This window comes from Oxyura jamaicensis, chromosome 8 (genome assembly GCF_011077185.1).
Source record: "Oxyura jamaicensis isolate SHBP4307 breed ruddy duck chromosome 8, BPBGC_Ojam_1.0, whole genome shotgun sequence".
Classification (NCBI taxonomy): domain Eukaryota; kingdom Metazoa; phylum Chordata; class Aves; order Anseriformes; family Anatidae; genus Oxyura; species Oxyura jamaicensis.
Genome location: NC_048900.1, coordinates 1242580 through 1267108, shown reverse-complemented (window position 1 = coordinate 1267108; position 24529 = coordinate 1242580). Strand labels below are relative to the sequence as shown.

Here is a 24529-nt window from a genome sequence, read left to right as displayed (position 1 = left end):
GTTTCCAGGAAATATGCAGGAATGGTGATCCTCCAGCTGTGCAAGACAATGCTCCTCTCAGTCTGCTGTCCTAGTTCATATTTCCCCAGTAGGGTGATTCCCAAGTTAGACTGTTAATGTCTGGGGCTTGTTGTTCTTTCCCAACCCCCAATTCTTGAATGACCTGATTAGCTCTCAAGATCTGAGTTTTGTTGCGGTGGTGGTGTTTTTGTTTGTTTTAGCATACTGAGAGCAGGGATTTTATTTTATTTTTTCATTGTGAATGATAATCCTTATGAGTTTAGTCAAGTGGATAGTGGCTTTCTAATTATTCTGGCCTTTATTGTGAAGTCTTTTAGCAGTGGCTCTTGGATTCCCTTTCCCTGATGCTGAAATAGAATTTAGGATATTTTGCATGTGGAACAGCTTTTGTAGTGCCTAGTGTGCTTTGGTAAATCTAAAATATTGATATGTCTTTTTGCAGCATGCATTCTCTCATTGCATGCTAAAGATTAACCTTACATTTAGCCTCTCATTATAAATTTGGCCCTGCTGATGTCTGTATTCTAGTGCTTGAATATTATCACTCGTTAACTCTTATGTCTGTTCTGGAGTCACTGCAAGCTACTGAATGCACTGATATTGCAATAAGCTTTGAGTAGAAAACTGTCTATAAAATTGCACTGCACTATTTTTTCTGGTGCCAGTAGACACCTAGTTGATCTTTTCAGTATCTTTGTTATATCAATGACTATTATTGAGCCATGTTCACAGATGAGAAATGTCAACTGGAAAAACCTGAATCTGACAGGTTGGCCAGAAATTTTGAGGTGCAGAGAAAAGCCTAGCTTTCATATTATAAATAATTTTATTTTGTCTCTCGAGATCTTCTGAAACTTGGATTTAATTGAAAAAAACTTTTTTCTCTAAAATATTAATGCCTTCAAATGCCGACAGTTACAGATCGCTATGTTATCCCCAAGTCAAAATGATAGTGTCAGTGAAAAGAAATAGCAGTAGGTGATGAAGGTTATTTACATTTCAAAGAAAGGGGGGAAATTTGGTGTTTTTTTTTTACTTTTAAGACATTGTCTAGTTCTTCTTGAGTTGTGATTAATTTTCATTGCAAATGGAGTATACCTCTGTCAGATATCGTGGTTGTTGAAGGGATGGATCATTTCTGGAAAAAAAAAGAGCACTTTCCTGTGTAATCCCATACCCAATTCTTTACACTGCAGTAGGCACTGTATTACCTTATTTACTAAGAAAGAGCATGCCATTTCCCACAGAAGTGCTTCCCGTGGGGAAGAAAGAAAGGTGCTGAATCATTCTTTCACCGTGCCTAATTTCTCCTACCTCAACTGCAGTGTACATTTTAAATATTCTTGGTGAGAGCAACCCCGTGCATGATAAAAAGTGTTTGAAGATTTGAGTGGAGAATACATAAAACTAGATCTAGTTGTAAAGCGGGTTTAGTTTTCTTTCCATTTTCAATTTCTGTACAAACACTTGTGTCTATTGACACAAGAAGAAAAAGGTGTTTTGCTGTGTGTTAGCATCTGCTGGAATTCTTACAGCTTACAGTAGTCTTTCATATACCTATGTTAATAGGTGTGTACATATATAAAAGGTATGAGTTCAGATAAAATTTAATCCTTTTCATGTTAGATATTTGAACTCTGCAGAACAGAAGAGAGACCTGACTGCAGTCTACCATCTTCAGTGTTCTGTTCTTAACCGTTACTGAGCTGTGTCCTTTGTGCAGGACACTTTTCATTTTGGGTTTTCAGTATTGTTCCACAGGAACTGTGCTTTGAAGATGGTAGTTGTTGGTGCGATTGGGTCCTTTTCAAGGCTGATTGGCACATGAAGATGTTTATATTTAACTCTTTCATAGTGGCATCCGACTTAAGTTGATTTTTAAACATATATAAATACATAAACCACAAGGGGGAGTGAGTATATAGCTTCTTGAAGTCAAATTATTAAAGAGCATTTCAGGTACTCTTCCTGACAGAGTGTATGGAGGTGAAGTTCCTAAGCTCTTGGAGCTATGTTTATAGAAACTAATTCGGGTAAGACTGGTATATTGTGCATGTCTGTACAATCTTGCCTCTTTTTGACATACTGTTTGCCTATAGGTTGGCCTGTAGAGAAGGTAGCAGAAGGAACATTAGAAGTGTATTTCAGTAGAGATACTATCTATTAATTTGTGTTCTCAGAGGAGCAGGATTTGCTGATAGAGGTTTTTGTATGTCAAATACTATTAGAAACTAAGCACCTATGTGAATGAGAGAATATAACGTTATATTGGCTATCTAGAATATGCTGAGGTCATTTGCCTCCTTGCCCTCAAATCTTTCCATTAGGAAGATGTTGAAAGGGAGCATATGAGCTGAGGTGAGCTTGCTGCTTTTGTTTCAATTTCATCAAAGTGTATTACGCAAAAATGCATGAGGGAAATAGGCCTTTCCAAACTCATACATGCTCCTAAAGAGTTTGGAAAACTGAGCTCCAGCAGAGCCCAAATGACTTGTGGATTTAATTTTTAAGTGTTACACAACCAAAACCCCTCCTTCTAAAAAAGGGAAGTATTCTTGGATATTTGGGAGTTTTCAATAGAAGGATGATTTTGAGGTGCCTCCCCTCGGCAAAGTTATATATATATATATATATATATATATAATTTTATATTATATAATATATATATATTAGAGTTACAGTTGAAATTGGAGTAAATCTCAGGTAAACACTTTATTTTGATAGGACTGGAGAGATTTTCAGAAGAAGAAATCTGCAGCTAGCAATTGCATTAAATGGGTCCTTTTTATATGCAAGAGAACTGTACTGTGTCAAGTAAAGCTGAAGTTAGACTAATGACAGCTATGTCGGCTAAAAAGAGAAGAAAATATGAGCCAGAAATTTGGAACTAATTCTGAAAAAAAAAAAAAAAATAGGCCTTTTCAGATTTATGTATTTATTTTTATTCCAATACAAGGAAAAAATAACAGGTGAGGCATTACAAAATAGCTTCATGTTTGTACACAAGTTGGCAGACAGTAGATGGAGCTCAAGCATATACAGACTAGTTTTTGATAAGATCTATAAAACTGGCTGGTGACTTCTTAGTAGGTGGCTGTAAGACAAACTATGCCTATTGTCAGACGTCTGAAAAGTTTGCGTATTATTAATAAAAGACCAGATTTTTCAAAGGTATTTGGATATTTTAAAGTGTACCTTAGGATCCAGTAGGAGGCTCTTCAGGAGATTGGGCACCTGTTTCTTGCAGTTTCTAACCTGTATTTTTAGATAAACTGTATTTCCAAAGAGATTTATTCATTCAACACTGAATACTAAATAGATGCAAACTCCATGTCCTTACTCTTCCTGCACAACAGCTACAGGCCTTACAGAACTGCGATAGAAGGAAGGAGGTTTGCTGACCTCTCCTGTACCACACCCTTGCAACGCAAACAAATGTAATTACAACTGCAGCTCTGTCTATTGCTTTATTATCAGGAGCTGCACCAGCAGCCTGCAGGAAGTGAGGTTAGGGGAAGGACATGAAAGAGTCAGTTCCAGTAAGAAATGTCACAGGAGTGGTATGACCTGAGCTGGGTGGTGGGACATTACGGTGCCTGTAGACAGTTGTGTTAAGGACAAATAAAAGTAAGCAGTGTTTTTGAACTGTCTTGTCATCCCTTTTCTCCCACATATTCTACAATTTAAAAAGTGTTTAACTGTAAGCAGTTGGGCACTACCAGTATTTGGAGGCATCCCCCACAGAAGTTTGGTTAGGGATGCTAGGCCATGTCCTACTGACTAAGTACTAAGACTAAACGGTAGTGGGCATTGTGAAAATGCTGTTTGTATGGACAACTTGCTGTCAGTTGTATCCTCTGTTTCTTGACTTTTTCTTACATCAAAAGAACAAATAATTAGTTATAGAGAGAAGTCATCCATACTAAATGAAGAGTGTTCCAATCTTAGGATCTCCATGCTTTGATTTGTTTTTTTTCTCTTTAAAATTTTATTCACATTATACCTTATTACAACCTTACGGATGCCATTTTATAGCAATAGGCGCTCACAACCCTTGTTAGATGGTGCGCGTACACTGCAGTCAGGAGGTGCCTGCCGTGTGTCGTCACTAGTCCCACGCACTGTGCAAGCAGGAGGTGCTGTATGCCATATGGTGACATGAGTCCAGCACCAGTGAGCAACGTGCTCTGGATTGGCTGCCTGCTGCGTCAGATCCGATTTATGCTGTTGACCCTTGTACTGTACACCATGTCTTGTCTCATTTATAGTTGGCTTTCTGGGTGGATTGTTTACTTTCACTTAGTGAAAAGAAATCTAATGTAGCATTGCATGTATTCCACTGGATATTGTTGAGCTGATTTAAATGCTTAGGTGATTTGTCAATGTAGCACCATCTAACAGTGGCAAGTCACCAATTCCATTGTGTAGTTTAGTCTGAAATTATTTCTTTGTAATATGAAATCACAAATCATAACTCTCTGTGTGAATTATAAGTACACCCATGAACATGAGTGCTGTTTGGACCAGATGATCTTGCTGGTATTTTCCAACCTTTATGATTCTATGGAAATATTTTTTATTTTTTAGCTCCGCAGACTGTTCTGATAACTTCAGACTGCTTCTGAGTTTTCAAGTATTTGTATTTTTACAGTTTGGTTGCATTAGTTGAGCCACTTGTAATTTTGAAGCCAAAGAAATCTTTGGTTGGTTTTGTGATGAGAGAAAAAGAAGCCCAAAACCTCAAGATAAATGATTCCTACATTCTGTCTCATGTAATGTATAAGATTAAAGCAGCCTAAAAGGATTCCCCCAGAACAGGTTTGCACTATCCAATGTGAATACTTCAAGCTCTTGCATATGCAATGTGCTGTGAATGGGGCTGGAGACAGTGTAGGTGTGTCAGAACAGTCCCAGTCTGCAGTTCTGAATAAGTGTAATTTAAACCAGATCACGGAACTCCATAAATAACTCTACAAGCTTGATAATAATACAGATCGGATCAGGAGAGGCACCTTATTTTCTCTTCCTGTTGGACTATTAGGAACCTGATACAGAATATGATCAAATGCCCTTAAATTTGTGTCCTTAAGTTCTATGAGTTTAGAAAGCCTTTCTTAATAAACTTACCTATCAAAAGCACTCTAGCCAGCCATCCTTAGAAACAAATGACGGCATTATCAGATATTTTAAGATTTTTGGCAAGAATCTTTAAAAACAAAGGAATCTGATATGACAGTTGATCTCCTGATGTTGGAAAGTATTAGAAATACATTGATAGATTGACTTAGCAGAAAAATCACGTTTAATGTTTCCTAGGTGCATGAAACAGTTTATTTCTCGTGCAGTCAACCCAAAGTACCAGCAAAGGGTTGCAGAACAGGAGAGTGGAAATGGCTGAACCATCCTTAGCTCCTCTGAGTCAATATTTACTAGATATAAATTAAGTGTAATTTGGAGCAGCCTGAAGGCTGTTCGTAATCATGCTGGCTGAAGGAGCTCCGTGATAGCCAACAGTGCAAGAATTATTGTACCAGTACCCAGAGGTTTCTTGTGTACTACTTTCTTCCAGTAGTCTTAATTTTCATAGTGATGTATCACAGTGTCATACGAAGGTTCCAGTTCTGACTCTGGTTCTTAACGCGTCATCTATTCATTGAACCATATATGCAGAGCTTGTGTAACATTTATTAAAAAAAAAAATCCTATTAGTTTTGCTTAAAAAAAAAATAGATTCACTATCTAAATAAAGCACTCTTTCCTGCTGGTTCTACTATTGATTTAAAAACAAACAAAAAACAGCTGCTGTATAAAATTGTACAGTATTATTTTTAAGGGTTAGTTTCATTGTTTCTGGCATTCCCACACCATACATAGTTTTTGATTCTTCAATTTGTAATTTATGCAGTACAGTTGGGTTGAGCGCTGGATGTAAAACTTTTTTTTACAGCTGCTTAGTAACAAGCCTTTCAAATGAAAAATAAGTACGCCCACATTGAGTACACATTAGGACAAATTTACTTTCCAGATTGAGCTGTGCTAGTCTCATTGAAGCAAAGAGATTGTGCCTACAATGAAAGTAGTCAGTTGAAGATGCTCATTCAGTCCCAATGCTTTCAGTACAGAAAATACTAGAGGGGAAATCCAGGTCCTGTTGAAAAGATTTGGGAAGATGATTCATATGTAAAATATATATATATATATATATATATCTTTGCCTTGCTTGTTTTGTTGTTGTTGCTGTTTTTTAATGTGCTGTTTCAGGTGAAGGAACTATATCAGGAATTGTATCATTTGAGCTAGACCATTAAAACTATACCAGTGAGTTTCCCTAGGTAGATGAGTCACACGAGAAGTTGCAAAACTAGTAGGTCCTTCTGAAAGACGTGAATATACACGTAAAGTCATCAAGGCCTGGGGAAATGTGTGCATTAACTAATGAACCACAACAGTGGTTGTATTTGCAGTCTAGGGCTTTATAAAGTAGGAAAGCACAAGTACATAAAGGATATTGCATCCTTTCTGTTGTAACAAGTACTGTATCATGCTGTTGTGGGGCTTTGGGGGTTGTTGGTTTTTTTCCTTTCAATAGATCACTTCATGATGAACTGTATTAGAACTGTTGTTTCAGCCTTCAATTCTTTGGAAATCTATTTTTTTTAATTCTTACGATAACAGAGAACTTTTGTCTGAATTCTAGTGTAAGTTTATTCATTGCTAAGTCATAATAAATCCCCCCCCTGCAGGCACCTCTCTTTTTTCAAACTGATTTCTGATTCTTTTTGGAGCAAAGGTAACCCACCTTATTTTTCATTGCTAAACCATTTAGCTTCTGTTGCCAAAATAACTTACTCATCCTAATAGCTCTTTTCATCACCTGGTATGGTTTTGAGTTACTTGTATTGTGCACTGATTCCTAATACTTTCTTGTCATCATTACATAGCAGAAATGCTATATAATAATTCAAGGATGCATACTTGAATTTCATTTCCCTTTTTGTGTGTGTGTTTGTGTTTTTTTCTTTTTCTTTTTTTTTTTTCCACCTCTATAAATAGGATTAGGATGTTACTATAAAAATTTATTTGTGAAGATTCTTCAGAAATACCATCTTTGATATGTCTTCCCATAGTACCAAATATGTCCAGACACAGTCAAGTTGAAACTTTTGTCTTTGGAATTCTGCAGGGTATCTTTTGATCTTCTCTTCTCTAAAACAATCTTAAGGACTTCCTCAAAGTGGAAAAAGAACTTAAAGTATATTAAAATATGCTGCATCATAAAACAGAGAGGAAAGGAGGTTACTGTCACTTTTAGAGTTTTATTTACTCATTCCTTTTTTGAGTCTGTCAGACTACTTTGAGGTGTTTCTTCTCCCCAGCTGTAAGGAGGACTGTATTCAAAGCCGTCATTGCCAGCTTCTTTTCTGAGCTGATCTTTTATCCTTTTTCTTGTCAAGGTTATCACTTTTGAGTCCATTTTCTTTCATTCTAGAGAGTTTTCCTTTCCTCAAAAGGAAACATACTGGTTTTATTGCTTAATTTGGTACTAGTTACCTGCAAACATTCAGTGGTCAAACAGGGTAAGAACTTTACGCATCACGCTTCCTTTTTCTTGCTATCAAGACTGGGGTGACATTTTCTCTTCTAATGGGCTCTCAATTCCCCTTGCTTTGAAAGGCAGTGCACATTTTAAGTCTTTGCTCAGTGCTGCTGCTTGGTTTATGTGCCAAGTCCCATTGCTTGATGCGGGCACTGAGGACATTTCACATTGTTCAGTCAATGTGGGAAGGAGGTACTCTATTATTAGGTGGGAAGTATTGCTTTGCAAGGTAATTTCTGAGGACATCCATAAACGTTTAATATGTATGCCCTCCTAACTATGGGTTATATTTGTTGCTGATGAAAAAGGTAAGTAGCTCTTCCTTTTAACCACTTCTTGGGACTTACTCTTTCCTAAACTGAGGTCTGAAACATCTATGACTTCTGGATTTTTTTGCTACCATCCAGTTTATAAATGACTGATACTTTCAAAGTTTCTCTTTAAGTGTTACAGGCATTCTTGCAACCCTTAACCAGTGCATTTTGTTTCCTTCACATCTCCTAATCAGGCTGCTTTGGAGGTGAGGTGTCGGCTCCAAGTGCTATTATAACTAGGCAAGTTATTTCCCTTTTTTGCCTTAGTTCTTGAGAGGCCATTGAGGTGTGGAGGGCAGGTACTTGGCTGATCAGTGGTTTACCAGTCAGTAAGCTGTCCACTGACTGCATAACCTGGGAATTCATTAACTCTATCTTTCTTCTTGCTGTGGGAAGTTTTTTGTTCACAGAGCTTTTCGTACCCTCTCCTCCTGTTTTCTGTTGGTAGAAACTACCTCCAAACCAAGAAAACTCGCTTTTGATTGCACACTTCATGGCAGAAGTTGTCTTTTGAAATTAAAATACAAGCTACTTGGACTGCAGAAAGTAGATAGCCTTGTCTATTTCCTAAATGAAGCACATCAGAGTAAGTGTGCTTAATACTATTGTTAAAGCAGAAGAGGTAGAATGAGTGCAAAGTTGTGAGAACCAATGCTGCATTGATTTAACTTAATTTCTTGGCACCTCAGTCTGCACACTGCAGTTCTAAGACAAATCTTAATGAATCGCTAGTTAATCTTGAATGAAATAAAACTTCCTAAAATTACTGAAATTAAAAAAATGCAGTGTGTTATTATTTGAACAGTTATTTTTGGTTTGCTGGTCCCTTTTCTCTAGTGGTATCTTCTGTCAATGAATTCCACAAGCTTTTCATACATTTGGGTGAAATTCGTTTCTACTAGAATCTACAAGACAGAGCCAGCATCTTCTTTTTGAGGGTGTGTGTGATAAATGCAGTTTTTATTCTTGTTCTCTACTAGTGGCAATGGAAAAAAATAGAATATGATACTTCATTAACCGTGTAAAATATTGGGAACAAGTTGCCTTTGGTCAACAGGCCATACGTTAAATGGAGAAATTGATTAAAAAACATTCTGCAGCTATAGAAGAACTACACAAATTATGCTTTATCTAAACTATGTAGTCTCTACAACTTGGTAGGAGTAAGAAATCTGAGACACAGCTGAACAGTTGAGGTTTCGCCTGGATGACAAGAATGCTGCTTAAGCAGACAGTGCAGAAATGTGCCCATCTCAATCCATAGACAATCTGTGATCAAGTTGTATCCTTGGAGAAGAATACTGTGATGCATAAATTCTGGAATGTCGCTGGAATGCAGAATGTTAGACAGGAAGATCAGAAGCATGGAACAGAAGAAACTGTTATGCGGTTTTAAGTTCTCTTTTCCACAGCACAAAGAGATTGAAAATTACAGATGAAATACTCTGACAGTCTCAATCTTGCAGGTGATCTCCATGTGTGAGCATGGTATCCAAGAGAACAAAATCACAGGTGTAAATATAACTCGTTTTTATTTTGTTTTTGGTGTTCATTTTTACTTCGTCAAAGCAGATTGTCTTTAATCTTTTCTTTTTCTAGCAAATTGCACAATGCCATGGAACTATCGTCAAGCTAAAGTTGTCAGGTGGTAGCTGTAACTACTAATGGTACCTTGGTCACTCCACTAATACTGACCATGTTGGCAGTCTTGCTATTTTTCTATTCTTTTTTTACAAGGACTTGTTGCCAGAAACTTCCTAATTAAAAATAAACAGATTCATCATTTTCCTTGGTTACTGAAGCTCTAATGATGTAAATCTTATTCAAGTATAACGAACAACTGTTGTCAAACACTAATCAACTGCTTTTCCTCTTTGGTTATCTCTTTTATGTGTTTGGAGGTTTTATTGATGATGCAGATAAAAATATTGCATGACTGGGCTGGAGCAACTGTTTAAGCTTTTATCAGCACAGGGAGATGGTCAGGTTCTGTATCTCATCGAGAAGTTTGCCTTGAGCTGGTGCCTTAAATGCAGCCCTGAGGTAGGGGATACCAAGATAGAGGAGCTAGGATTTCACTGGGTGAGTGGAACAGATCACATGAGGATTCTGGCACACTCTGTATGGCATGCTGAAAGCAAGAATGACAGTGGTGACTGAATTGATAGTATCAGCTTGAGCTGTGGAAAGTGTCCCAGACAGATACGTGAGCAGGGGGTGTAGAAGTACTGGCAGGCAGTGGCCATACTAAAGAGCTTGCTAAACCTCTGAAAACTACTAGTAGTGACCATCTTCAGTCTTGAGGACACACAAGCAGAAGAACTGAAAATGCCAAAGGATTATAATGTTTTTCAAATGCTCGTTGCAGCATTTTGCTGCTTTTATCATCGCAGATCTATTATCAGAGTCAAGGTAGGTGCCCTGTTTCAATAACAGTAAACAGCATGCTAGTCTGTAATGCTCTTAGTTTCTGTTCAGACGTGTTTATATGATGGATGGATGCACTGCATTTCTGTTCTAAGGAACACAATGCACCATTATCTCTGAGAGAAGCTTAAACAGCTTTCAGTTTTATGAGCCTGAAGCTGACTGTCTTCATGTTGAAATTGTAAGTTTAAAAATGCCCTGGTCTTGGACTTGTTGAAAAGAATTTTAACAAAGTTTCAAGCTTTCAGAATGTGATTCAGATCACTTGGTTCCCTATCTTTTTCACCAGCTTATTGAAAACATAGGCAACTTTGCTCAGCTTAGTTTTTAAAAACCCTTTAGATGATTTTGGACTTGACCTTATATTTCAGAACTTTTAAAATTAAAGTGAACAAAATGCACGCTATATGCAAAGGACAAGTCTTTTTTAAACATTTAGAGCTATGTTTTCAGGAGGGGGTAAGTGTACTGTAATCAGGTAGATTTACTTTTAGGTGACTTAGGTTTTTTTTACTTTTCCAGGTGATTACTTTTGAGTAATGACAGATGAGCTACACCTAAACTTCTAAATCTTTTTATTTAAGATTTATGCTTGAATGGCTCTTTGAATTATGGTCAGCTCTTTAAGTTACTGTCTAATGTGTATGGTTTTTCTGGCACGCCTACAATGAGGAAGGATGTTAAGGTTGCTGTCTTGTAGCCTGTAGTCTTTCAACTTTTGATGGAGGCACTCACAGATTGGGAACAACCATTCCTTACCTCTCTGATGCCCAGCAATTCAGCCTTCTAACTGTCCCTTTCTGGAAGTGGGAAGTGGGGATCAGTCTTCTGGGCATGTTGAAAAAGTGACTTTGATCAGGCTGTCTTCTCTTTGACTGTGACAAATACCAGAAGTCACCATCAGAATGGAGAGCTGAAGATGCTGTCCTGTTATTGTAATTTTCATTTTCTTTAGAATTTCAAACACAAGGCTTAAAATTCTATTGTTCTAAAATTTCAAAAATGAGTTTGGGTTTTATTGTTGGCTGTCAGCACAGTTATAAAACTGTTGTTCTTGACCATGCATGCCCTTTGTTTAACTTGGCATGAATTCCGAATACCTAAAATAACGGTGGTGTTGTCATAGCAACTTTCCATTTGGTCTAATCTATATGGTCTCTAAAGAAACTGAAACATTAATAGTGTTTGCAGTATGGATGGTAAAAAAAATAAAACCTTTTATGCAGAAAAAAATACAGCTGGACTCTTTCAAAAATAAGGTTCTATTTAAAGAGATTTGCAGCATTTAAAATAGATTTGAATGCATGTGTTCCAGAATGCAGATTTAGCATTAGATGAATCCGATGAACTGCTATTTTAAGAAGTCCTTTGGTAGGGAACTGGGGTGCATTTGTTTAAGAGAAAATGGTTGTAGGTATAGAGACAGCTGGTGGTAAAGTCAAGTAAGGCTCTCACCTTGAGGCCAAATGATGTATCTTCCATTAAGTGCCAAAGTGCCTAGAACTGTATGAACAACTTGGCTTAAGTTGTCATAATTTGTGGAAACCTACCACTTCACGCAAAATCAGTTTGTGTAATTAGGTGAAATTAATTCTTTGGTTTAATAGGGAGTATTCATGTAATGAAATATCAAACTGATCCATAAAGAAGCATGTTAAAGTCGGGAGCTATATCTGAGAGGTTTTTTTGTTTGTTTGTTTTTTACTGCATCAAGATAAATTCATTATAACTACGTTATCTGACTTAATTGAAAGTGGTATGTGGCCATGCTCAAGGGTTCCTTGTGCTCCTTCACAGCACAGGAAAAAGTTCAGCACTTGAGGACTTGCATTTCACTGTACTGCTAGCATGTGAAATTAGGATCTCAAGAAGAAGTTTGGTTTAGTTCCCCGTACGTTAATAGAAAATACAATAATCAGTGCAGAAGATCTCAGCTTGGATCAACATATTCTTCGCTCGTGATGTGTCAGTACCTTTTATGATCCCATTTGTTTTTAATACCTGTTTACAGTTAAGGTCAGCTTCTGTATTTCAGGAAAATAATGAGTCTTTAAGGCTTTCTGTTTCTAATTGGGGTGTGGGGGTGGAACTATGGAGAAAGAATGATAAATTGCGACTTTACACCACTTTGAAGCCAAAATATTGCCTTTTTTGGGAGTTAAGAATAAATCAGTGATAAACAGTGTTTTTAAAATGAAGTGGTGTAAACAATGGTATGTTTGCCACAATAAATTTTAGGTAGTTGCTATTTTTGTTGTTGCTGTTCTAGCTAGTTTGGCCATCATGATCGGAATGAAAGACTTGATGTCTTTAAGACCAGGTTGGATTGGGCCCTGGTCAACCTCATGTAGTGGGTGGCATCCCTGCCCAGCGCAGGGGTTGGAACTGGGTGGTTTTTAAGGTCCTTTCCAACCCAAGCCATTCCATGATTCTGTGTTGTTCAAATATTTTCATTCTTAATTCTCTGCTGTGATTCACCCTCAGCTGAAGCTATGCAAAAGGGGAAAGCCACTCAAATTATCGGGACTGCCAAGTTTTAAAACTTCAAGCATGCTGATCTGTCTCACTGCTGGGCAATGTACTAATGCTATGAATGTGGCATGGGTAAGAAGCCTTTTATAAGCAACTACTTATTACAAGTGCCATCTCTTATCTTGGATGAATTGCAAACTCTTTTTATAGATAGTAGATCTTAATTAATATTTCTCCAGTATGTGATGATCTAAATCTGTTTCACTGGCATCCTTGGGCTTTGTGTATCCAGTTTCAGCTTGCATGTGGAGGCAGTTGGGCTTGATAACATGAGTTTACGAGTCATCACCACCCAGCATTATGGCTGCCTTTTGATGTTAAATTTGTTGATGTTGGAGAGGGCCAGATGGGAAGGACTGACTTATCAAAATGGCATGAAACTTTGTGTAGCTTCCTGGACTCCTCACTGTCTTGCCGTAGGGTTTGAGTTTTTGGTGAGTCTTACAGGGTGTCTCTTTTTTCCATTTTTCACTGCAATATGCTCTCTTTCATACATACATAGATAGTAAAGGGGGCATTGTTCTTCTGTAAGGGATTCTTGTTCACTGCTATGGGAACATTCTCCAGTGGATTGCATTTAACTTCTTGCTAGTATGTTTTGTTTAGGTATTTTTCAGATTAAAACAAAATAAGTAATCAACTTCTAAAATCCTTTAGATTTGGTAGAAAAATCCTCAGGGCCACTGAGTGATGAGATTAGGATATGATTAACTCTAAACTCAGGATTTCTCAGGATCCATGTTCTGGAAATGAAGCTGTCCTCCCAGCTCTGAATGTGGTCACCTAGAAAATTTAGGAGTTCTTATCAATGTAGTTTTGTAGTGGAAGGTATATCCAGAGTCCACTGGAATTCTTTCTGTTGCCTTCAGTTGACATTAGACTGAATTAAAAGCCTGTACTAAAAGCCTTTTTTATTGCCCCCCTCCCAAATACCTCATTTACTAGTTAAGAAAGAATGGCTACTTTCTGTGAATGTCAGGCAGGTTCCATTATGCTGTTTATAATGGCAGACTGAGGACATGCACAGGATGGAGTTTGATTTTAAATAGCCATTGCAGTTATGATGGAAATTGTCATGGTGTTATTTTTATATCTTCATCAGTAACTTCAAAAGTTGTCAGCTTTTATCTAAACAACCACAGAGAAATGTTGTGGTTTCAAAGCTGCCATTCTCCTGTATTAATTCTGGGCTCTGGTTAGTTCTAGACTTCTCTTGTATGTCTTAGAACAAATAATACATAAACTTTTGCTGTGCCTATGTCTCAACCAGTTAAGCCACTAGAATATAAAAATAAAATCCTGCAGAAACTGGCAGTCATGTATGCAAGGAGACCTTTATCGTCTGTTTTGCACCTCCCATTACTTAACATAGCACTTGTAGTCCTGCATGAACTTTGTGCAGTCTGGAAGGTTAGAGAAAACTGCCCCTGTGAAGAACATTGTCACAGTGGTTCAAAATGTCCAAGTTAACCTGCAAATGTTTTCCTGAATTGAAAAACTACCTTTTTTCTGTTAGTACTTTCTCAAAATATATTTGTGAAATAACTTTATCTTTGTGTTCTCGTCCCTTTGTAAGCTCTTGTACAAAATAATAATAAGAACGTACTGGCCAGGAAAAGATAAGGACCAACAAGACTGTTTTTAAGCAAAGATTGAGAGTCTGGTTCTGCATGGGTATTCTTCTAAATGCCAAGTTCAACTCTGCTGTTTCTTGTGGCTGATTAGTAGAGTTTTAAATGAACTAAAATACATTGTACTTATAAATAAAATCAAAACATCTTCTAAATGTATATAACTGCATATTTTAAAATGGTTGTAATCATAGTGCCAGACATGCAGTCTGACAAGATCACAAGAGTGATCAAGGCTAGAGACTTCAGGGATTTCTGCAGTGACATATGTTTTAATTCAGAATTGGAACTTGAACGTGTTCATTTTCTGTATGATCAAGATGATTAAAGTTTGCTCTCTAGTGGTTTGGAAATAGAAGAATTTCTTTAAAATTTCACCTTTTTGAAAGTGAATTTTTAGTTTTATTTTTACAAGACGAAGTTGTAGATCAGACTTCGTGGTGCTCTTAAGCAAAAGTAGCAGGCCTCCGGTGTTGGAGAAAAGATGTATTTGGGATAAACCTATCATAGATCTGTTTTTAGAAAGATCTAGTATATTTATTAAAAGTTTAGTAAAGGTGCTGGCTTGACTTACTTCCTCAATCAGGTCACGCTGTCATTTCCACAGAGCTGTTCTCACTTATCCCTCCTTTTTCTTTTTTTCTCTCTGCTTCTGCTTTTCTTTTTCTTGTTTGTTTTCAAAACTTTCAAGGCAACTGAAAATCATGTGCTTCCAAGGCTGCCTGTTGGGCTACTTTAAATACCAGCTGGCAGAGCTGTGCAAAGCACCAGGAAATAATTGAGTTTGGATGAAAATGCAGCCACCATTAGTGAGGTATCTGTAACAGTCCTTGGCTGTGCTTTGACTAAATAATGCTTTGCCAGGAGGATACAAAGAGAGGAGATGTGAAATCCCTTGTCAGAAATGAAGGACATGATACAGGTCCAAAATGACAGATTTTGAACCACTTTCAAATTGTGTCTAGGTAGTAAAGTTCTTCCCTTCATAATCAAAACTGTTTAAAAATAAATAAAAACAACTCTTAATCACATCAGAGAGAAATTAAGATGTCTTCTTTTTGTCTAGGCCATCCTCTGCTTACATTATGCTTGCCTGTCATTTTTGATTGTTAATTGAGGTAAGCCATGAAAGCTGAATGCATAAGATACAGCTTCAGGGATATATGTAGAAAGCCATGTGATTGTCTTCTCAGCTACTTCAGTAGTCCACTGGTACATGTATTTCGTTGGCATTGATGCAGATAGGAACTGGAGAAAGAATCCAGTGCCACTAGGGAACAGAAATAACTGTGGTACTTTTTTGTTTACATCTAAACTCATACAGTAGACTGTTCAGCACAAGCATAAAATTATTCTGATCTAGTGAGGTAGATTCAGTGGGGATGATTGACACAAGCTTGATATATCGAGTTTCCTTTGGCGGGTACCCTACTCAAAGGGAAATAACATTTTGGATGCACAAACAACAGATTATTATAGGTTTCCTTAAATGGGTGCACAAGTGTCACAGGTACAGCATATTGTGGTAGGTCGAGTCCTCTCTAACTTCACATGCAACAAGATTGTATTTTTATGTTTGACTTCTCTGAACTTTATTTTACATTTTTCAGTCCTCTGGGCTAATTCTTGCCTGAAAAATGTAAAATCTTATGAAATACCAAGATGAGATTGTTAAACTAAAAGCAGGCTGTGCTGTTACAGATGTAATGGCCGTGAAGTTAGAAGTACTTTGTGTAATGCAATCAACCTCTGTGGCATTTATTAAAACCACTAAAATAATTGTGTTGATTGGACTTTTTTTCCATCTCCAAACTCTTAGCTCTCTGGGTTTCCCATCAGCTATGTAAGTAGGATTGAGGGCTTTTGCATTAAGGTTGATAATACTGCATTGAGAGATACTTACTTTTCTTGCAGAGATCTGTTAAAAAAAAAAAAAAAAAAAGCATGGTGGGAATGTTTTAAACTAGCACCAGGACTGAAATAATCGCAACTAAAATGCGAACAAGAAGTTCTGTAAAGCACCTCTTACAGGGAGCTCTTTGTAGGTCAATGAAAGCATCTGTATCTGAAAAGAGACCTGCTGATTTAATTTGCTTATATGTTCCAAAGACTTCTGACAGGGTTGTTACTATTTGGAAGTCTTGACATACGTAGACTGGCAACTTCCCTGTTTTGCCTTAGCTGTGTTTTGTTGCAGAATATACTGAAGTCTTTAATTTTTTGCCCTAGATTTATTTTTTTCTTGTTAATTTCTTTTTTCCATCCACTTCACTCTCAGGCTTCAAATGCAAATTCAGTTTTATTTCTGTCATTGGGAGGGAGCTAACAAAGTGTCTTAGAGAAAGATATCAACTGAGGACATAATACTAAATGGTTTATTGCTATGAAGTTAGTGAAAATGTACATCATGCCATTACTGTCCATTAACATTCAGGTTTTGTGACCTATTGAGAAATGAGGCTGCAGTATCTGCATCGCATTGCACAGAGTAAATCACATTTTCTTTTAAAATGCAAGTCTATTGAAATAGCTAACTATGCTGTTCTAAGCCGACTCTCCTCCTTGCTTACAGACTATCACGATTGTGTAGGCTATTCCTGAGCTGATTTTGAGCGTGATGTGAAGTTGAGTATGTGCAGACCTTCTTGCAGGACAGACAGCCTTGGATACATAGCCTTTAGAATAGAAAGGCATAGGCTGGTACGATTACAGACAATTCATCATTCACACTTTTCTTTTAACATACTTAGCTTATATGAGAAATAAGTCTCTCAAACAAAGAAACTGTCCAGGAAGACATGGTATCGCTAAACTTGCTTGCCTATTATGCAGTTTGCCCCCTGCGTATTTAATTTAGGGGTCTGTGCTAGCTGCAGTTCTCCACTACATTCAGAGTTGCATAAGGGTTACTTCAGTGTATTTGCTTCATCTCAGGACGTGTCTGACCTCTGGCAATCAGAGTATGATCAGAGTGGTAAACCATAGCGGAGTGATTTTTAACAAATGAGTAATTGTGAATGTTAACAATTTAGTTGGTTTGGTTTCCTTACACACTTTTCATGTTGTGTTGCTAGATGTAATTCAAGTGAAATGTGTCTCATTACATCCACTGGAGTGGTGAAATACCCATTCAACCACCAGAAATTCTACGTTTCTATGCTGATTTTGAAATTCAGATGTAACTTGGATCAGCCTGTTTTTTTTGTTGTTGTTTGTTTTTAAGATAATCTGTATCAGTACAATGGATGAAATCAGTTGATACGCAAAAACCTACTGCTTTTTCTCTTGGGTGGTTCTCCTGAGCAAACACAGTTACTGCATTTGCGTGCTGTAGTGTGTTCCACTTACAGTAGCTTTGTCTACTACTGAGATACAGTGAGATACTTTGGGAATTACACTAACAAGTTGCTAAACCAGTTTTGTTTTGTTTTAGTATATTCAGTTATTCAGTCAAAAATATCTTTCAAATACTATTTTTGTAATAAGTACAGTTCATCTATAAGTAGTAGTTCCTTTGAGAAAGTCAGCAAAATGGCTATGAATGTAAAAGATCCGTATAACATTACAAGTGAATCCTATTGTTTAGATTGGAGAGGGGACTTGGAAATTTTCTTAGCCACTTCCATGGAAATGGGGTGACTCAGGTGCTCTTGAAAATTCTACTCTGTTTGCATGCTCTACCTTTACCCCCTCAGCTTGTGTAAATGCTCTAATTTCACAGAATTTTCTAGGTTGGAAGAGACCTCAAGATCATCAAGTCCAACCTCTGACCTAACACTAACAGTCCCCACTAAACCATATCCCTAAGCTCTACATCTAAACGTCTTTTAAAGACCTCCAGGGATGGTGACTCCACCACTTCCCTGGGCAGCCCGTTCCAATGCCTCACAACCCTTTCGGTAAAGAAGTTCTTCCTAACATCCAACCTAAAACTCCCCTGGCGCAACTTAAGCCCATTCCCCCTTGTCCTGTCACCAGGCACGTGGGAGAACAGACCAACCTCCACCTCGCTACAGCCTCCCTTCAGGTACCTGTAGAGAGCGATAAGGTCACCCCTGAGCCTCCTTTTCTCCAGGCTGAACAAGCCCAGCTCCCTCAGCCGCTCCTCATAAGACTTGTTCTCCAGGCCCCTCACCAGCTTCGTAGCCCTTCTCTGGACTCGCTCGAGCACCTCCATGTCCTTCTTGTAGCGAGGGGCCCAAAACTGAACACAGTACTCGAGGTGTGGCCTCACCAGAGCCGAGTACAGGGGGACGATCACCTCCCTGGCCCTACTGGCCACCCTGTTTCCTATACAGGCCAGGATGCTATTGGCCTTCTTGGCCACCTGAGCACACTGCTGGCTCATATTCAGCCGACTATCAACCATCACTCCCAGGTCCTTCTCCGCCTGGCAGCTTTCTAACCACTCATCTCCCAGCCTGTAGCTCTGTTTGGGGTTATTGCGCCCCAGGTGCAGGACCCGGCACTTGGCCTTGTTGAACTTCATACCGTTGGCCTCGGCCCATCGGTCCAGCCTGTCCAGATCCTCCTGCAGAGCCTTCCTACCCTCGAGCAGATCAACACACGTACCTAACTTGGTGTCATCTGCAAACTTACTGAGGGTGCACTCAATGCCCTCATCCAGATCATCAATGAAGATATTGAAGAGGACTGGCCCCAGCACCGAGCCCTGGGGAACGCCACTAGTGACCGGCCTCCAACTGGATTTGACTCCATTTACCACAACTCTCTGGGCCCGGCTATCCAGCCAGTTTCTAACCCAACGAAGCGTGCGCCAGTCCAAGCCAAGAGCAGCCAGTTTCTTGAGGAGAATGCTGTGGGAAATGGTGTCAAAAGCCTTGCTGAAGTCAAGGTAGACCACATCCACAGCCTTTCCCTCATCCACCCAGCGCGTCACTTTGTCATAGAAGGAGATCAGGTTCGTCAAGTAGGACCTGCCCTTCATAAACCCATGCTGACTGGGCCTGATCGCCTGCTTGCCCTGCAAGTGCTGCGTGATGACTCTCGAGATAATCTGCTCCATGAGCTTCCCTGGCACTGAGGTCAAACTGACAGGCCTGTAGTTTCCCGGGTCAGTCCTCCGGCCCTTCTTGTAGATGGGCATCACATTTGCTAGCCGCCAGTCAACTGGGACCTCCCCCGATAGCCAGGACTATTGATAAATGATGGTAAGCGGCTTGGCCAGCACCTCTGCCAGTTCTCTCAGTACCCTTGGGTGGATCCCATCCGGCCCCATCGACTTGTGCACATCCAAGTGCCGTACCAGGTCACCAACCATTTCTTCATGGATAGTGAGGGCCACATCTCTCTCCCCATCCCCTTCCACCAGTTCAGGGTACTGGGTATCCAGAGAACAATCGGTATTGCCATTAAAGACTGAGGTGAAGAAGGCATTAAGCACCTCCACCTTTTCCTCATCTCTTGTAACTAAGTTTCCCCACGCACCCAGTAAAGGATGGAGATTCTCCTTAGTCCTCCTTTTCGTGTTGATGTATTTATAAAAACATTTTTTGTTATCTTTAACAGCAGTAGCCAGATTGAGCTCCAGATGAGCTTTGGCTTTTCTAATTTTGTTTTCTAATTTGCTTTCTGTAACTCTGTATGATGTGGCAGTGAAATGGCTAACTGCTAATTCTGGAATTGATGCCAGCCAGCTGGGTAGCCAGGCATTTGAGTTGGGGAGTGAAAGGTGGCAGGCATGTGCCGCTGGTCCTTTTTTAGCTACGTTAGCCTGACAGCTCACAGACGTTTGGAGTGGAAGGGGGGATTATTGACTCTACTTGACTATGTTTTGGTACTTTGATATGTTTTTAGATATGAATCCTCACCACAGTGTCTTGCATGACTCATTCTACACCCAGCACCTTCATCTCTTGATGTTGGCCATGTGTTCTTGTTTTGTTTTGTTTTTGAAAAATTGCTTGCAGTGAAGGTCATGTGGTGGTGTTTGTTCCAGCACAGACCTTTCTTCCTTGAAAGGGTTGGGAGGAATTGGTGAAAGGCCTTGACTGTACCAGAGCACAAAGGATTTATTCCTTGTTGAAAATTTGCATGGATAAATACCACCCTGTTACAGTTCACAAGCAAAATTAGTGAAAAGTGATCCTGTACCAGATTGTTTTTATCTTTTTTCTTCATGTGTGAGATACTACACTCATTTGAGCTTATCATAAAAATAATAATAGTAATTAAAAAAAAAAAAATCTGCCATGATTTTCACTGAGAAAATCAGAGAGAAGTAGAGTAAACTGGAATTTATCTCAGAATTTCTCAGGCCTCTCAGCATTTTTAAATAGCCTTGGCAGCAGGATGCCTCTTCTGGCATTATTCCTCCAAAAATCTGCTGTCTAGTAAACTGTTGTAATTCAGTCTACTTAAAATTGCGGGGAGGATTGTTGAAAGTGGTGCTTAAATGTATGCCACCTGCTCCCACAGTCGGTGCTAGGAATATTCAACACCAAGAGGAAAACGCTATAGAGAGCAGTGTTCATGGGAAAAATGGTGGGTGAGCAATGGCTTTCTCAGTTCTTTCTTAAGTAATGCGTTGCATGTTTACGTCAGTGTGTCAGGGAAGGGAATCTCTAAGCTGTAGCTCATATCCACAGCCAAGATAAAAAGTGTGATGCCATGGGGAAACTGCTGCATTTTAATCTACCTTCCCACTGGAGGCATATGTCACTCTCTCTTTTTAAATCTTCTTATTATTACTTTACTGGGGAGCATACTCTGATTCTTTGATCATATAGCAGCATGTCCCTGCCACTAGCATGTTTCTGCTGAGTACCTCAGGCTTTTGAAGCTCTCAATGTGCCTTGGCAGCCCAGAGGGCGAATTGCATTTGGGGTGCATTAAGCACAGCATAGCCAGTCGGTCAAAAGAGGTGATTCTCCCACTGTATTCAGCACTGGAGTGGTCTCACCTTGAATTCTGCATGCAGTTCTGCACACAGTACCATCAGGGTAGTCAAACGCTGGAACAGGTTTCTTAGGTGGCGGATGTCCCCTGCCTGCCAGTGTTCAAGAGGCATTGGGACAGTGCCCTCAGCAGCATGCTTTAACTTTCGGTTAGCCCTGAAGTGGTCACGCAGTCGGACTTGATGATCTTTGCATGTCCTTTCCATCTGAACTGTTCTAGTTCTCTTCAGTAACATTGAAGGTGGGTGGCAGTCCCTGACCACTGAGAGGATGTAAGCAAGTCCAAAGAACTTTTCCTCCACTAAGTGCTTATGAAAGAGTACTTGACAGATCTCTAGAGAAAACGCTGCACCTGACCTTACTAGCAGTAGCACTGCATCCACAGGAAGGACTAATGAGACCTGATGGGAGCATTCCAGCATGGAAACTGTACTCCAAGAGATGAGGATGGGAAAATTTCCAGAAAATCTTACAGTAGTTTTATAGTCGTGATAGAGAGATCTCCGTGTAGATCTCGTGCTTTTGGGGCTAGGGGACAACAAGAGCTATTTTCCCTTAAGAAGGGAAATGGGCGTGCAGATTTAGTGACCCTTAGAAGTAAGCCCGGTAAGGGTGAAAATTTACTTTGGTAGAGTCAAGTTATTTTTAGTGCAACAGAAATATTGAACATGGAATGTTTTTAATTGGTTGGGCCAAAAAGATATAAAAAGGGGAAAAAAAAAATCAGGATTTAAAATGGAAATTTGAAGAGGAGAAAGGATATTGAAGTAGGGAATTGGGATCCAACTCCACTTTTTGAGTGGAGTACAGTTAAAATTCTTACTGGAAAGTAAGAAAAGTGACTTTGCAGGTGTGTCGTTATTAGCTTGGTATAGAGAAAGAACCCTGCTGCGTTTTGTGCAGCGTATAACAATCATGTATTCTCACTAAATGCTGGATTTTGCAAAATACAGCCTAGATACTGAAGCCAGGCCAGCCTGCTAAAAGCAGAGCAGCCACCTGCATTCCAGTGGGTTAGTGCAGATCATGTGATGGAAGTTATAACCTAGGTAAAATGTTAATGACTAAACTTGGCACAGTTGAAGCTTTTAATCTTTTATTGCAGTTTTCTAAGGAGCGGCAAGTTATGGACAACAGCCCGGAAAAACTGAAGAAGGAGTTAGAGGAAGAACTGCAGTTAAGTAGTGAAGACTTGCGTAGCCATGCCTGGTACCATGGACGTATTCCTCGGCAGGTATGTGATTTCTCAGCTTTGTGTTGCCAAAAGTGCTTTGAGCTTTTATAGAATTTTGCACTAAAGTACTACACACATCTGTGATAGCTCTGTTAATTTAGTAGAAACATAATGCCTTCTTAGTGTGAAAGCTATACTTATCACCACTTGGTGTAAAATGAGGGTGATGAAGGATTCAGGACAGACACTGGTGGAAGATATAAATATTTCAGGATTTTCATGCACTAAATAAAAACAGAAATGGAATTTAAACTTTATATCAGAATGCTATCCCCTAGTATTGTTCAGCCACACTGATATCACTATACTCAACCAAATGTTCTTGTTTGTTTTCTTCATTGTGTATCAAATTTTGGGGAGGGAAAAAAATCTATTCGATAACTTCATTTTGATCGATTGTAGTTAGAAATATGTGAAAGCTGTCGTATAGGAGCTTAGCTTGCAAGGGCACCTGGAGCTCCCCCTGCAGGCTTTTCTCCTACCCAGCTCTCACCAGAGCTTCCAGCTGCACGCTGCCCTTGGTGTACACAATGAGAACAGGCACAGCAGCCACATTTTCAACTTACTGTTAGATGCACAGTTTATCAAATGCTAACTTAAAATAACAAAACAGATTTTTCTGACTCTTCCTAATTTTATGCAGCATTCATGAAGAATAAAAAATGAAAGCTTGTCACTTAATGAAAGGACAGTTCCCAGGGTCCTGTAGTAATGACTTCTAAACTCTTGTGTGACTGTATATTCAGATTCTTTAAACTCTATTAGCAAACTAGAATAAATTTATACATGCAAAAGTGGATCATGCTTCTGGCTGCTGGGCATTTTCCGTGGAGCACTTCCAGATACTGTGGGATGAGCTTGTAATTTTAGAATCAGAGACATTCTTCTACCATGCTTTATGCTTTGCTTTATATTTTCTGGCTTTGTCCTGCCAGAGCAGCCAAATTAAGTCCTATATTTAAGAATATTTTGTTTTTTGGTGATGGTGGTCGACTGTTTCCTTCCTGATTCTTAAAGCATTTCTTCTATGTTCTTTTTCCTTAAAGGTGGCAGAAGGCCTAGTTCAGAGGGATGGAGATTTTCTGATTAGAGATTCTCTTTCCAGTCCTGGGAACTTTGTTCTTACCTGTCAGTGGAAAAATACCTCTCAGCATTTTAAAATCAACAGAACAGTTCTAAGATTCAATGAAGCCTACTGCCGCGTTCAGTATCAGTTTGAACTTGAAAGTTTCGACAGTATCCCTGGCTTAGTTAGATTCTATGTTGGGAATCGCACACCAATATCAAAGCAGAGTGGAGCGATTATTTTTCAGCCTATCAACAGGACTGTACCTCTCAGGTGTCTAGAAGAAAAGTATGGTGTAACTCCAGTCCGACAAAAAGAGCAAGCTATACCTGAAGGAAAAACAGAAATTGCAAAAAAACTGAGCCTTGGTAAATCCAGCATGCAGTCACAGGAGCAGAGCATACCCAGAGGAAATCTTTTGAGGTACTTGATTTTTTCTGTCCTTACAGGGTGAAAAGAAGTGACTCCGTCAGCTCCAGTGTAGGTGATGTTAAGTTTCATTCTGACTGTAGGTGGAAGGACTAGGTGTTATGGTTTGCTGATTTTTAGCAAAGGATATTGTAGGGCCTTTATTTGAAACTTCCTGAAATTGTTAAGATGTTCTCTACCTGGTAGTTATTGTGCTAGATCTTTAGAACATATAAAATACGTTGTGGAGGTAAAATAAATGGAGATGGATGAAGCCATCACTTAAGTGGCAAGGCTGCACTCTGCAGTCCTTATGTGAATGAGAACATGCCCCAGTTTTACAGGGTGGCTCTTACCCTGCTATTTGCATTGGAATAATGAC

General features: G+C 39.1%; 1 protein-coding gene across 11 annotated transcripts in view; it reads left to right on the top strand.

Moving 5' to 3' along the window:
- BCAR3 (BCAR3 adaptor protein, NSP family member) overlaps positions 1-24529 on the top strand; it is an 88103-nt gene that overhangs the window by 54696 nt on the left and 8878 nt on the right. For 8 of the 11 annotated variants that reach the window (XM_035333893.1, XM_035333891.1, XM_035333889.1 and 5 more), the window contains exons 4-5: positions 22545-22673; positions 23720-24162. In XM_035333893.1, the coding sequence (XP_035189784.1) occupies positions 22545-22673; positions 23720-24162 (572 nt within the window). Of the gene's footprint in view, positions 1-8133; positions 8139-10133; positions 10345-11035; positions 11045-15301; positions 15332-22544; positions 22674-23719; positions 24163-24529 lie in introns of those variants that run through there. The other 3 variants (XM_035333897.1, XM_035333895.1, XM_035333896.1) reach the window with 3 other exon arrangements.